The sequence below is a fragment of the Contarinia nasturtii genome, unplaced genomic scaffold (genome assembly GCF_009176525.2).
Source record: "Contarinia nasturtii isolate CC-2019 unplaced genomic scaffold, AAFC_CNas_1.1 Cnas_scaffold_1037, whole genome shotgun sequence".
In the NCBI taxonomy this organism is placed as follows: Eukaryota; Metazoa; Arthropoda; class Insecta; order Diptera; family Cecidomyiidae; genus Contarinia; species Contarinia nasturtii.
In genome coordinates this window covers 246,482-260,295 of record NW_022198383.1, presented here as the reverse complement: position 1 = coordinate 260,295, position 13,814 = coordinate 246,482, and the positions used below count along the sequence as shown (strand labels likewise).

Sequence of the window (13,814 nt, the reverse complement as noted above, 5' to 3'; positions counted from 1 at the left end):
ATGTGCTCAACATATTTTTTTGTTATTGATATGATAGGTTATCAACATAATCAATTGATGTTTTTTTGTGAAATTTCTTAAGTTTTGTCTATTTAATGTAAGAAAAATTGTTGCGCAAAAAACGATCAAGACAGTCTAAAGCAGAAAACAAATAAAAGACACATAATTGATTTCTAAATTAAATGTCTTATTCTCTCTTGATTTAATATTTTTATAAATTTCACTAGAAGCATTCTCGTCAATATTTATCTCACATGCAATAGATTGTTGTCATACTTCATAACTGTCAAAATATTCATTGATGGGAGAATTTGACAAAAAAACTTTCTCTTTACCGTACATCGAAACATCAAAACGTCAAAATATTGAAATCGAATGGAAAGAGAAACGAGTTAAAACAGCTGTCATCAGGTTAAACTCAATTAAACTCTTAAAAGACACAGTACAAAGTTTATTTTAATAAATACCATGCAGTAATATAGATAAAAATTCATTTTTCGATGCAGATAAGGTCATTCTGATAAAAGTGCGAAAAGCTATAAATATTTTTTAAACACACTGACTACCAAAAAAAACCTAAAAAAGTAATGTTACTACCACGAACAGTACTGTTAAATTTGCGGAGAAAGTTCAGTGATTCGAGTGGTCAGTTGACAGTGGCATCGCTGTGCAATGAGGAAAATCAGATAAAATGTTTGGAAAATATGATATCTGCATCGAAAAAAACGACAATAAAACTGCATCCGTCAACAAAATTAGCTTCGGTGCTGATTCCAATTGTGAATTGCGATAAACCACACGATGAACCCTCATTACTGTACACATTGCGGTCACATAAAATGCGAAAACACGTAAACCAAGTGTCATTTCCAGGTAATAGCTGTCAAAATATGTAAATAATTCAGCTTTTTAATCGATAATTACTAAATTTTTCACAACAAAATAAACAGGTGGCATTTTGGAAGAACACGATCAATCCCATATCGACTGTGCATTGCGAGAAACAGAAGAAGAAATCGGAATTAAGCGTGACCAAGTATTTGTATGGGGCGAAACGCATTTGGTGCATTTACGAAATGCTCCAGCAATAATGCCAGTTATTGGAATGGTGAATAATTATAATAGTGACCAATTGAAATTAAATGAACAGGAGGTGGACAAAGTGTTTACGGTGCCAATATCCGTTTTGATGGCACAAAAACGACACACACAATTTCGTCTGGTTCCGCGGAATGTTCGCAATATCAGCGATATTACAACAATATCAGCCGCATATAGCATACCGGTATTTACAATTAGCGAAAAATCGAGTTCGGAAGAATCACTGCCAAGAATCTGGGGGATCACAGCGATATTAACTCATCTATTTTTGCAATCACTTTTACCCGCACAAATATACGACAGACAAATTCCATTTATAAAAAAATACAAATGAACAATGTAATGTGAATACATATTTTCGACGTTAAATTAATTAATTGAAGAAGAAGAAAAAATGCACAAAATAGTTTAAATGAATTTTGTAGTAAAATAGTTTTAATGAGATTTATCAAATGTTAAAAATGTTTACCTTTCCAAATCGACCTCTTTTTGATAACATGTTATTTGTTTATAAATTTTTTCATGGGAGATTTTGCTGTGACTCTATTTATAAAATAGTTCAGTTGAAATAAAACACACGATACGCGTTCTGAAGCTTCTATGTTTTATTTTATTTTCCAAATGTTTAAATAACGAATTAAACGAAACCGCAATATTTTTTTTTAAAATGATCGAAAAGATGATTAAGCTTAATGTGTAACCTTTCATTTTACATGAAAATACATAATAAAACCATTTATATATATATTTTATTTTTGTTTTAACGAGCAATTTTTGTTCTAGTATTTTATTTTAGAATTTTTGCATATTTGATTCATCTTTTACATGTACATCTTTTTTTTAATGCATGTATTATCATGAAGAACCAATTTTCATCAATAGTGGGAGGAAAATTGACGAAACATTTTGAACAAAGGAGACAGTATAGATTACTCTCCATTGTGGAAGAAAAGTGCTTTTGCTCAAAAGCGTATATCTATGGAAACGTTTTGTTTCTGTAAGAATATTTTTTCTTGAAACATATTTTCGGTATATCCGCTTTCATCCAAGGGAAGTGGCTCATTTTTTCAATACATACTGATATGAGTGGATTCGGAAAACATACATATTTCAAATATGTTAAATGAGCGACTTCCATTGTCATCTTTCTCATCCTTCCTCCTCCCATGTGGAGCATAGCAATCTCTGTGATAACTTATTCTTCAATCTTAACCTTGATAAATTTGGAAGGCGCAGAAAACACCACTAATATTAATAAAATTGAATTGGATTTTTTCAAAGAAGGCATTTGCTGTGTGTCAATTGATTTTCTTATCTTCTCGTCTTTTAAATTAACTAATTCGATGATATTTTGTTAGATTGTTGTTTCTTTCGTTTGTTAATTTTTATCATATCATTCTGCAGATGCATTTTATTTTGTCAAGTGTTCGTTTTGCTAAAAAAAATTGGCCCTACCACTACGTTTGTGTGTGTGTCTAATTTCTATGCAATGTTTCCTTAAAAAAACAAAAAAAAATCCTTCTAAAATACGCGTAGTAAAAAATTACCATTAATTCTATATTTACATTTCAAACACTTGAATATAATATAGTCACTCCGTGTTCAAAGCGGTTGCTTTAAACGAGAAAAAGAGTTCACTAAAAATCTATGATCTTTAAAGCGATTTTCGTTGTTGAATTACATTTTTTTCTATATTTTAAATTTTGACTTGACAAAAAACAAGAAAATTTTTCGATGTTCGAAATACAAAAAAAAAAGAATTTGATCGACTGTTATATTCCAAAGGTGTTAAAAACTTGGCCTCTCTTTTTCAACTGCGAAACAAACAAAAATCAAAAAAATAAAATCGAAATTCATTTAAGAAAAGTGCATTTCGTTGGTAATTTAATCTAAAATACTTTATATATTTTCATCTTTCATATTTGTACGTATTCTATTTGAATATAAGGCGGATGTAAGTTAGACTAAGACAACATTCGCTGTTGTTCGCAATTTCATTATATTATATAAATTGTTGTTTTGCTCTCAGATTTTTTTTGATACTTCTTCAAAGTGTTTTGATTTTTTTGTATTTATTTAATTCTGCATTCGCTTATGAGTCTATCATGAAGAATACATAAAAATGTTTGCTTGAAAACAGCGGCTAAACAATTTGCTATTTATCTCGAATTGGCCTCGTATATGTGTGTGTGTTTGTGTAAATATCGTAATATTTAGTTAGTTTTTTTTTATGTTGATGTTGTTTGTTTTTCTTTATCCTTGAAGTGTGTGTGTGTATTTTCTTCTTCTGTAGAATTATTGTTGATTGCAAATTGCGTTGGTTGTTTGTTTTGTTGTATGCATCAAGAACCTTTGTGCTCTTTATTCAACAATATCAATTGGAATTGATGTTGTAAATGTTGGAGTTTCCAATTCCTCGTGTTTCTTCATTTTCAGCATCTATATGATTGAAACGGCGTCGAAATATAAAAAAAGAAAGGTTTGAATTAATTTTTTATGATGGCATAAAAACAAAACAGACACAGAGACAAATTTCCACCACAACACATAAAATAATATATGAAAAGATGAGCGACGCCGTTTGAAATGTGCACTTTCATATGGGTCAATAGCATATATGAGCGTGTGTGTGTGATAATAAAAGAGAGAAAACTAACTAGAAAAATGCAGCACGCTTTTTTTATAGCCGCTGTTTTGTTATACTGTTTTGAGGTGGGTGTGAATAACAAGCGCTAAATAATACATGAAACATTAAATTTTGAGAGGTGAACTTTTGCGAAACGTAATTTTTTTTGTTTTGAAGCTGCAATATTTTTAGTCGAGCGTAACAAATAAACACATAGTATTTTCAATTAATTTTTTTATCGGTACCTTGTGATCACCTTTCGACTGATTGATTGTTTTTTATTTTAAGCACAAGAATAATTGGATTTGTTTTTATTTTGGTTTTCATTGAAAGTTTGACGAAAAAGTGAAAGAAGACAAAAAAGGAAAAATTTCATTAAAAAAAAGAGTCGCTCGCGCATAATATAATTAATATATAAAAGAATTTTGCATAATAAAATTTAGAGTGTTCAACATACCTGCTGTAATTTATAGTGATTTATGATATCTTGGTCGGCCGGGCACGACTGTGTGAACGCATCCAATTGATACATATGATACATGTATCGCCACAATGCTGTCAGATGTACCTACAATGCAATGGATATATCATAAAATTTTATATGGAATCAACAACATACCATGTGAATTTCAATTGAAACGCAAATAACGTTTGCAATCGTTTGAGGCGATATTCAATTAAAGTGGATGAAAAAATGTCAAGATTGCGGTTGAGTTTTATAGTTTTTGTTTTGGACATTGCCATAGTGCAATGCATTGCGATATTCAAGTGTAATGTCAATTTTAAGTTGAAGAACTTACCGGAATTTCAAAGTCAACAAAGTATTTTCCAGCTACTCGAATGTGTTGAAGTCGTGGCATGAGTTCGCAATCGAAACAGCACATTGTGTCGCCAGTCAAGAAACGTGTAGCTCTTTGTGCCAAATGGTCGTTGATCTTTGTTAAATGGCCTAACAATGCGTTATTCTTTGTTTCATCCTTTTTCACCAACATCAATTTCAACTTTGAATAGATATTCTCAATCAATGTGGCAACCTCTTTGTCCTTTTGTGTGAAAATATGAAATTATTTTAAAAATATTTCGCATTTTCAATATTAAAGAATTATTAATGAATATATTCAAATTAATTAAAGATGATTGTTGCCAATGCTGATAATGTAAAAATAAACGTACCTGTACGAAGAGATTGTAGCCACCTGGAATGCTTTTCATGATGTGTCTTTCGATTTTATCATTTTCCAAGATGGCCAATCCGTTGTCAATTAAAATTGGTGGATGTGTTGCTTCGAAATTGGTACGGAAATCTGGTGGTGGCTTTTGCATATCAACTGTTGTGACCTTCATTCATTAAATATCCACGATAAAAAGCATTAACCATTTGATTGTCAAAGAAGATGTTATTGTATACGATGATTGATCCGAAGAAAGTCATAATTGTTCTTACCTTTAAACTGATCGTTTTCAATTCGGCCAAAAGATACAAGTCCATGAAATATTCTTGACAGAACAAGCATGCTCCCTTTCGTCTACCGTCAATGGTCGATGCCTGTAACGACAAATATTTTTTCATTAAATAAATGCATATCTCGGTGCTTTCTGATTTCAAAGCAATAAATGGAAGAGAAAAAAAAACAAGTCGCTTAGTTTATGTGAAAATTGCGGCATTATGATTCATCACGACTGGTTTTTAAAAGAAACCGCTTTTATGCATTGTGTGCTTCAATTAACCGTAAATTGTGTTACTTCACATGTATTTATAATAACCGGTGTGTCTTTTGTATTCTGCGTCAGAGACGAATTATTGTTAAAAGCGCGTCAATAAGGCCATTCATATTTAATGGAATTTGTTTTATCGTTGTGTTTGGTGGTTGTGTTGAAGGTGCCATTAAATTTGAGTCAATGGCTACTTAGAAGTCAATAGAGGTGATTATATAAAAGACTTCAGACTTCCACACGCGCGTGCTCTTTCAATTTAACGGTTTTCATTTGATCAAATATCACATACATATATATTTTATTGGCATAGCTTTGTATTATGATCGGCATTAGAATCATGCCATATGCGTGTATGTTTTAGATATTTTTCTAGTTACTACATAGGTCATTCATACAATTTCACCATTTAAAATGCCACAAATTCCATTTTTTTCTATTATTTCAACTAATCCCAGAATTAGTTTTGTTTTCTATCTTTCTTTGTTTGCTTAATTTTGTTCGCTGCACAAAATTTCATCAGAGATTTTTCGTTAGAGTGTGCGCGCACATTCACAAATTGAATTAAATTCGTGTAATTAAAGAAGAAGAAAAGTAAATATAATTGATCGCGTGTTGCATAGTTTTCATGCTTGACCATGCTAAAAAGTACAACGATTACATAGACACAAACTTGTACGATTTATTGCTTTCTCTCTAATGTTGGCCGTCTCTGTTTTGTTTTGCGCACGTGCGCATCCAAAAATTTGTTCATCTTTTCATTCTGCTATATATTTATCTAGTTTTTATTTTTCGCAGAAACTGATATTTTGTGTGTGTACAGTTTTTCTGTTTTGATTTTTCCAATCGCGCCACTTTTTTTCGTTGTTGTTATTGCTTTTTTGGTTTTTTATTTTCAGCGGATCGAGCGCTGCAGAACATATGCTATGGTGATACGTAATTTATCATATTAGCACACCATCACTACAATCACACACGTTGCCCGCCATTCCTACGATTACGATAATAACAATGATTTAACAAAAGAGCTATATAGAAAAAGTAGAAATCACCACGCAAAAAAGCGCGTATGAAGCTCCGTGATGATAATAGTATGTTGCACATATGGAATGAAAGAAATAATAAATAAATGCGCATCTCTCTCTATCTCGCACACTTGTTTTGTAATTGGAATCGAAAGTTGAATTTGAGCAAATGAAACAAATTGAAAAAGAAAAAAAAAATCAACCAAAACATTGGCCTTCCAAGCACTCAAGTGGATAGCATATTTTTGCATCGTGCATCTATTTCTTTAGTGTGTGCAAATTATGCCACGAGGATTTTCAATTTGCTACGTGCAAATTTACACTATATCTATTAACATCGGAGAGAATCAATCGATAACACATAAAAAAGCAGAGAAAAAAACTGAAGAGCCTGAAATTATTGATAGCAATGAGAAAGCGATGGAATGCAGAAAAAGTAACACATGATAGCGTGCTCCATTTTTGACCTTTGTTAGTGACTGAATCATGTCAAAAGAATGGAAATATTGATTTATTGATAACAGCGTTGGCCGGAGACACAAGAATGTCGAAGCTTTTGTTGTTGTGCTTGAGCATACACTTGAGTAATTAGATTAGCGGCAGTCAACCTTCATTTAATGCCATCGATTTTACACAATGACTGGCTGAATGATAAATAGAAAACAAAACAAACTTTTCTTTTCAACGATTGCTATTGAAATTTGCAGTCTTTTTTTCGTACGGCGTAGTAGAGACTTCAATGAAAATTGGATGAAAATTCAATGTTAAAATGAACAATCTCATCTGTTGATTAATGAAATCGTAATTGAATGAAGATGTTTTTCGTCGGCAACAAAGTAATTACTATTGAAAATTACTCCTCGTTGAAAATCGCATAGATTCCGGAACGGATTCAAAATATAATTAGCATAATTATAATTCCCATGCGATTTTTTAGTTAGAAGTATGTTAGTTGCGCTGATTTGAGGGTTCTTTATTAAATTGTGGATTTTTATTAGTATTCGATAGTATCAAGTCGGTATTGAATGGAAAATAAAAAGAATGAAGAGAGATAGAGAATAAAAAAGGGAGGAAGGTAGAATGAAAGATACAATGGAATCGATAAAAGAAAATGAATTGATCACGTTTTCGAAAACACTCGCCTATCAGATCATCTGGAAATGTAATCAATTGGGAATATTCTTGGTTTGTTATCGTGTCGAAGTGTTTTTTTCTTTCTATTCATTGAAACGTCTATTATATTCCAATATTCATAAATGCAAGTAAATTAACGCGGAAAAAATGGTTGATTTTCTCACGCTGAGCAAATATCATGGCAATGACGCAATTGGCATGTTCAAAATGTATTCGCGCCAAATATACACATACATATCTTATCACTTCAGGAATCGGCATTATCAAGTCTCACTAAGCAAATATTTTAAAGTTTGTGCCGAATTTTTTTTTTTCGTTCACTTAAAACAAACAGTTTTATTTGAATTTCCGCTGTTAAGTGGTTTTTCTTCTGGAATATTGTATTTTTCCGTGCAATGAATTTCCGTTAATCAGCCGAAACTCATAAATATTCGTAAAACAGTGTTCTGTTTAATCACATTATCAAGCAATTTCGCGCTTTCCTGACCATGGGAATTCTCATGCACGATTCAAAATGTAAGATTTCGTTTGTTAGTTTTTTGCTTTAAACGTGTCCGATTCGCTGGAACAAAAAGCATTGTTATTGACTTTGAATTGTGATAAAATGTATGCCTTTTTATAGTTTTGTCGCTTTTTTTGCCATTCAGAGGAAGATGAAATGCTTCTTATCTTGACTCAATAGCACAATTCAACTTCAATTCGACTTTGGCATTCACAATATAAATATAATACTGTGTTCTAATTTAAGACGACTTTTTTTTTGTCGTTGTCGTTCTTGAAATCAACTTGAATAATTATTACAATATTTGAAGTGTTGTTTTGACAATCATGCCCCCATGTATAATTACTCCCACTTGACAAGTGAGGACTTTTCAGATGAAACCGAGTATTATTATTATTGCCACACGCTCTGTTCATATTATAATTACGTTTGGATGCGATTAAATGACGGCGAAAGAAAAGCACTGTGGTTTGTCTGTGCACGTGTTTCAAGTAGATTCCACTTAATATTTAATTTTTTTTCGGTTGATGTTCCACTCCTCTTCTTTCTGCGTCATGAATTATCAAATTATAGGCTAATCGTACATTGGCTGTCGAAATTCACTGAACTAAATAGGAACAGCAATAAGGAAAACCGACACAAGAAAGAAAAAATGTACTGTGTATCATTTGACTGAATTCGCTTAATCACATGATCTTGTCATGGGTTTCGAGCAACATTGTTCGTTCTTCCTTCTTAACGGCAATAAACACGTTTGTCGAACTTATTACGTGTCGAAGTCTTAATTCTTGCCTCTCGTTCGCCGAAATAAAAGATCTGATGAAAAAGATAAGTCAGCAATTTTCTTTTAATACTCTTTGTCTCTATCTGCCTCTATCATTGTGGCAATGTTGTTGTTATAGTTAGTGGTGACTATGTTGTGTTGCGCGACAAACATCAACATAATTTTGCTGAGCTCAGTGAATTTTTTTTTTCATGGAAACCGATTCAGATTTCTTCTTCGAGATACAAACAAATGTGAACGTGATGTGCATAGAAAGGTGTGCAATGTGGCAAAAAAAAATATGTATAATTTCGTGGGCTTTGCTACACTTTCTTTTCAAATTAATGTGTGGCAGTAGTGTTTTTATTGTACATTCTAGAAATGTTGGACGAATATCATTTATATATTGAAGCACGTTACAATGACGGCACTGTAAATGATAATGCACCAATTTTTGAAAAGCCCATTTATCCATATGCCCTGATGTATCGCACGTACGTACATGGCCCCAAATAACCACAGAAACTAATTCAAAATGCAAAAAGTTCATCGTCAATATTTGCAAAAAATATGCGCTCATTGTTTGTGGATGGCGCTTGATTTACTTTAGCTTGATTTACCATCAACAATGGATTGTTGTTCATTGTACGGACGTGCTTTGCAAAAACAAAATGCGAGCACATTGAAAATGAAAAAAAAATGCCAAAACTTCTCGGTCAAAACTTTTGGAAAGAAGCGAGTAAGGAGATGGAAAAAACGAAGTGAGAGCATTACTTGATTGAATACAAAGTGTTCGTTGTTTTAACTGCAACAATTACAGATTTTTCTTTACTTGGTATGCGCTTCACATAGTTTTTTTTTCGCTACGTTTCACGTTTATTCAACTACAATTTTCTTTTTCGTTTTTTTTTTAAATTTTGTTTGTTTGTAATTTCCATCGCCCGTTGTTTCACGTGGCGTTTCTTCGTTTGTGTGTGACTTTGATTCATAAGACACATATTATTATTCGCTGCAATAGAGAAGAAGAAGAAGAAGAAAAAATACTTGGCAAAGGCAGTGTTTAACGATGCGGTTTTATGTTTCGCTGAAAAATATATGTCTCCTTCGTTTCACTCTCTATTTTTAAGATAGTTAATCACTCTTTGTGTTTTGCCACCGATTTGCACGTGCGTGTTTTATGCTGTTATGCTATGCTCCACAAAAACAACTAAAACAATAACAAAATTACACCAAGAATCAATACATAACTTGCAATCAGTTTTCCAAGCTTGTTGATGCTGCATCGGTGCTAATAGAAACGATTTTTTTTAATCGAAAGTTAGCAGTTTTCAAATCGTTTACAGCATTTCGCTACCGTGAGATTTTCAGTGTCTACATTTTTTTTTTGTCTACTACGCCGTCGATTTTTGTTTGCCAATTGTCTATTGTGTGCGCAAATTTATGTTTTTCAATGCATTTTTTTTCGAGAGACGCCACCGCCTTATACACGATGGAATGAAAGAAAAACAAGTAACTTGAGAGGCTAAGCTTAATTTTTTTTTCATTAAAAATGCACCAAAATTTAAACAATCATTGTCTTTGTTTATTGTTGCGACGTTGAATATGATGTCATTTCGACGTTGAATTTGTTTTTCTCTGGTGTTAATGCTCACAAATATCGATATAATCAATGACTTCATCTTTGTTCGCTCATTAATACCTGGTGCTATCATTAAAAAGAGTGAACTGCTTTTGAAAAATTGATGATTAGGTTTAAGTTCAATTTATTCGTCATTCACCGAACGATCATTAATCTTTTTGGTGATCATGAACTCAAGCGGCAGAGAGGAGAGAAAAAAATATGAATATTATTTTTTCTTATTCAATCAATAATTTATTCTCATTCAAATACCACAATCGGTCACAGTGAATGTGCGCGCACGTTTTCTGCTGTATTTGGATACATCGGTAATTTCACATTATCTTTTTCATCAAAATGTATGTTCTTGTTCCATTTATTTAGAAAACTGCCAATCAAGTCGTTGTACACGCCTATATATGGTAATGTTGACTATATTAAAATGGGCCTCGTCAATCGTGTCATTCTTCAACTACTTAATGCCCCAGAGACCTCATATTCAATACGCAATATGAAAATGAAAACATACGCTTTAAACTGTGATTCAACAACAATTCGTACGGATTGTTTATTGACTGCGTTCATTTAACGCCAATTCTGGAAAGTGTGACTTTGAAATAATGCGTCAAAAAAAAAAACACAAGAATTTTAACATTTGAAATGGAATGAATCAATCATTTTTTTCTCCTTCTTCTTCAACCTTTTTTGCTTGTCGATTCGTATTTTTCTAATGCCGTTCACGTAACTAGACATTTTCATTAAAGAATCATAAAAATTCAACGAAATAGACTAACAACGTTGCTTAATTGATATATTGCATGGTGATTCAGACCGGTGAAAAACAAATAACTGAAGGCAATACACAAGCATAGCAAAAAAAGAGTCGGGAATTCATTGACAATCCGTATCTAGCGGTATATGTTTTCGTACAATGATTCAAACAATAGAATGTTTTGTAATCATTAAGTTTGTATTCCTGACGCAATTCTCGTCATTGATAGCGAGAGGAAAAAAAAAAATATTTTGATCATGTAAAGATCATCGAAAAATGTTGTCATCGAATAACTTTGTAAATATTTGCATTGTAATCTCTGTAATTAAGGTGCTACTTAATCATTTGATAAAAAAACACGGAATAACCATCATTAGAGATATGCTTTTGCAACGAAATGATAAAACATTCATTGACTTGATTTAATCTTCGAGCAAACACTATTATTCTGTAAACGACACGAGATAATAATAGTATAGAATTCGAGACTAGGCGAAAAACGTTTGAATTTATGGTGATTGCAAATGAAAACATCCACCCACCAACTTGTTGCTCACAAATGTAAACAACCGGCGCAAATGGTTTGGTCGAATCAGCCGCGCTTGGTGTGACAAAATCCGAAACGATGAAAATATATGATATCTCTTTCAATTTATATTCGTTTTTTTTTTGGTTTTGTTTTATCGAACTGTCGTCATTGGGCAAAAAAGAAAACAACAACAAAAAAGTATGAACTAAGAAAAAAGTTACCGTGGTGACTGAATATGGCCGCAATATTTGTGAACAGAAAAAAAAAACGTTCGCATTTTATTGTATGACTGACATCTGCACGGCCCGTCGAAGTGAAGACATGAAAATGCATTACTAAGCGAAAATAAAATAGCGCAACTTGGATTGGCGTTCATTGTATGCAATGCAATAATAATTTCGAGCAGATTTTGTTGGCAGTTTAATGACTGACAATAAAATAAAACCGACTAGCAAATTTAACGTGTAATAATAAAATAAGAAAATAAATATTGAAATATTAAATTTGGAAAGCAATTTGTAATTAATTCGTGGCTTAACATCGCCGCGAATATTTGTGTTTGTGCACGATCGGTAACACCACTCGAAATTACGTCATTGCGCGAATATTCTATATTTAAAATAAAATTCGAATGGAACATGCGGCGGTAAGCGAGAGAAGAAGAAAAAAAGCAGAGAGAATGATATATCACCAAGAATCGTCATATCGAATGTTTGAGAAGTATGTATTTCGTTGAGCGGGCGCTCGCAACAAACAGCGACAACAAAAAAAAATATGCGTATATTTGCATTTGAGAACATGTCTAATTCAGAAAATAAACACATCGATGTACGAAGCGTGAATAAAAAATCAACCGGACAATCAGCTTCGGTTGTACGGGTCCGTAATTTGCTCGAAACTTGTGATTGCAACGTCGCCAACAAATCAAAGAAGAGAAAAAAATATCAAACGAATACCACAAGGCCACAACACAGAAATGCTTAATGCAATAACCGTGGTGAAATGTCACTCACATACATGCACACCGACACACACAATCGCATCCATCACACACGGATTACGTGTGACGAGACGCTAAATCCAAAAACGGATTTGCAGAATCTTAGAAAATGAGAACAAAGCAATTATGAATAGAAAAATAAAAGAGAGGGAGTTAATAGAATAGAGAGACAAGCGAAAGAGATTTAGTAGATGGTCTTACCTTAATAATCAATTCGATTTCGGGCACATCACCATTGGTAGTCCCATTAGTTTGATTGTTATCCTCAGACATTGTTCGATTCGATGAATTCGTTCGCGAAAGCAAAATGAAAATGTTGTCGTTTTCACACAAAAAAATACCGATAAATCTAGCTCACAAGTTATGGTCACACTTGAACGCACACTTATAGATAACAAACCGATATTTATGTATAGAACGTAATGTCGCTGATACAATTTCAATCGCACAACTTACGGATGCGTCTTTTTTGTATATATTTTTCTTCTTCTTCTTCTTCTTCTTCCCTTCACTGATTCTCTTTAACAGTTTTCTGTTCTTGTTCGTTTTTGTTGCTAATTCAAGAATGCTTCGATATTGACAAAGTTGAACGGCTTGACACTTGAGCAATTATAGATCATAAAATGCACACCAAGCGATTGACACCCAGTAAGGAATAACACTAAATCTATTTCTCGTCACGTAGAAACAATTTGTGTCCGCTAAAACAACCAAAGAAGAATTCCTGTTTCTAATTTGTTGTTTGCTCCTCATTCAGTTCGATGATCGCTTTTAAATTTTCTTTTTTCTATTTGTCTTGTTGCAACCAGAGCGCACCAAGAAATTGAAATGCTTTTTTTCTATTTAGATGAAAGCAGGAGAAAAAAAAAAGAGAACTGGTTTCAATGACCGCGTTGATATATGCGTGTATACTATAGCAATCCGTTCACGATGACGATCAAATAAAGACTAACCGCCAGCCATTTTGCTTGCGATTCATTGTTTGCGTTGTTTTGCCTGTTGCGCTTGTAGTTGTGCAAATGTTTGTGAAG

At 32.7% G+C, this 13,814-nt stretch overlaps 2 protein-coding genes across 3 annotated transcripts; one reads left to right on the top strand and one right to left on the bottom strand.

The window, feature by feature from the left end:
• Nucleotides 1-394: 394 nt before the first annotated feature.
• Nucleotides 395-1,747, top strand: LOC116344000 (nucleoside diphosphate-linked moiety X motif 8). Its single transcript, XM_031772355.1, has 2 exons — nt 395-873; nt 951-1,747. The coding sequence occupies exons 1-2, from the start codon at nt 588-590 to the stop codon at nt 1,433-1,435; spliced, it is 771 nt and encodes a 256-aa protein (XP_031628215.1). The 5' UTR covers nt 395-587; the 3' UTR covers nt 1,436-1,747.
• A 1,210-nt stretch (nt 1,748-2,957) lies between these two features.
• LOC116343999 (chloride intracellular channel exc-4) lies at nt 2,958-13,164 on the bottom strand. Of its 2 annotated transcripts, XM_031772352.1 has the most exons (7): nt 12,985-13,164; nt 5,172-5,273; nt 4,901-5,065; nt 4,528-4,770; nt 4,185-4,295; nt 3,973-3,990; nt 2,958-3,540 (listed from the first exon to the last, which is right to left on the bottom strand). In XM_031772352.1, exons 1-7 carry the CDS (start codon nt 13,054-13,056, stop codon nt 3,463-3,465), a joined length of 789 nt encoding a protein of 262 aa, XP_031628212.1. In that variant the 5' UTR covers nt 13,057-13,164; the 3' UTR covers nt 2,958-3,462. The 2 variants fall into 2 exon arrangements, with proteins under 2 accessions (XP_031628212.1, XP_031628213.1); XM_031772353.1 differs by lacking the exon at nt 3,973-3,990.
• Nucleotides 13,165-13,814: the final 650 nt, after the last annotated feature.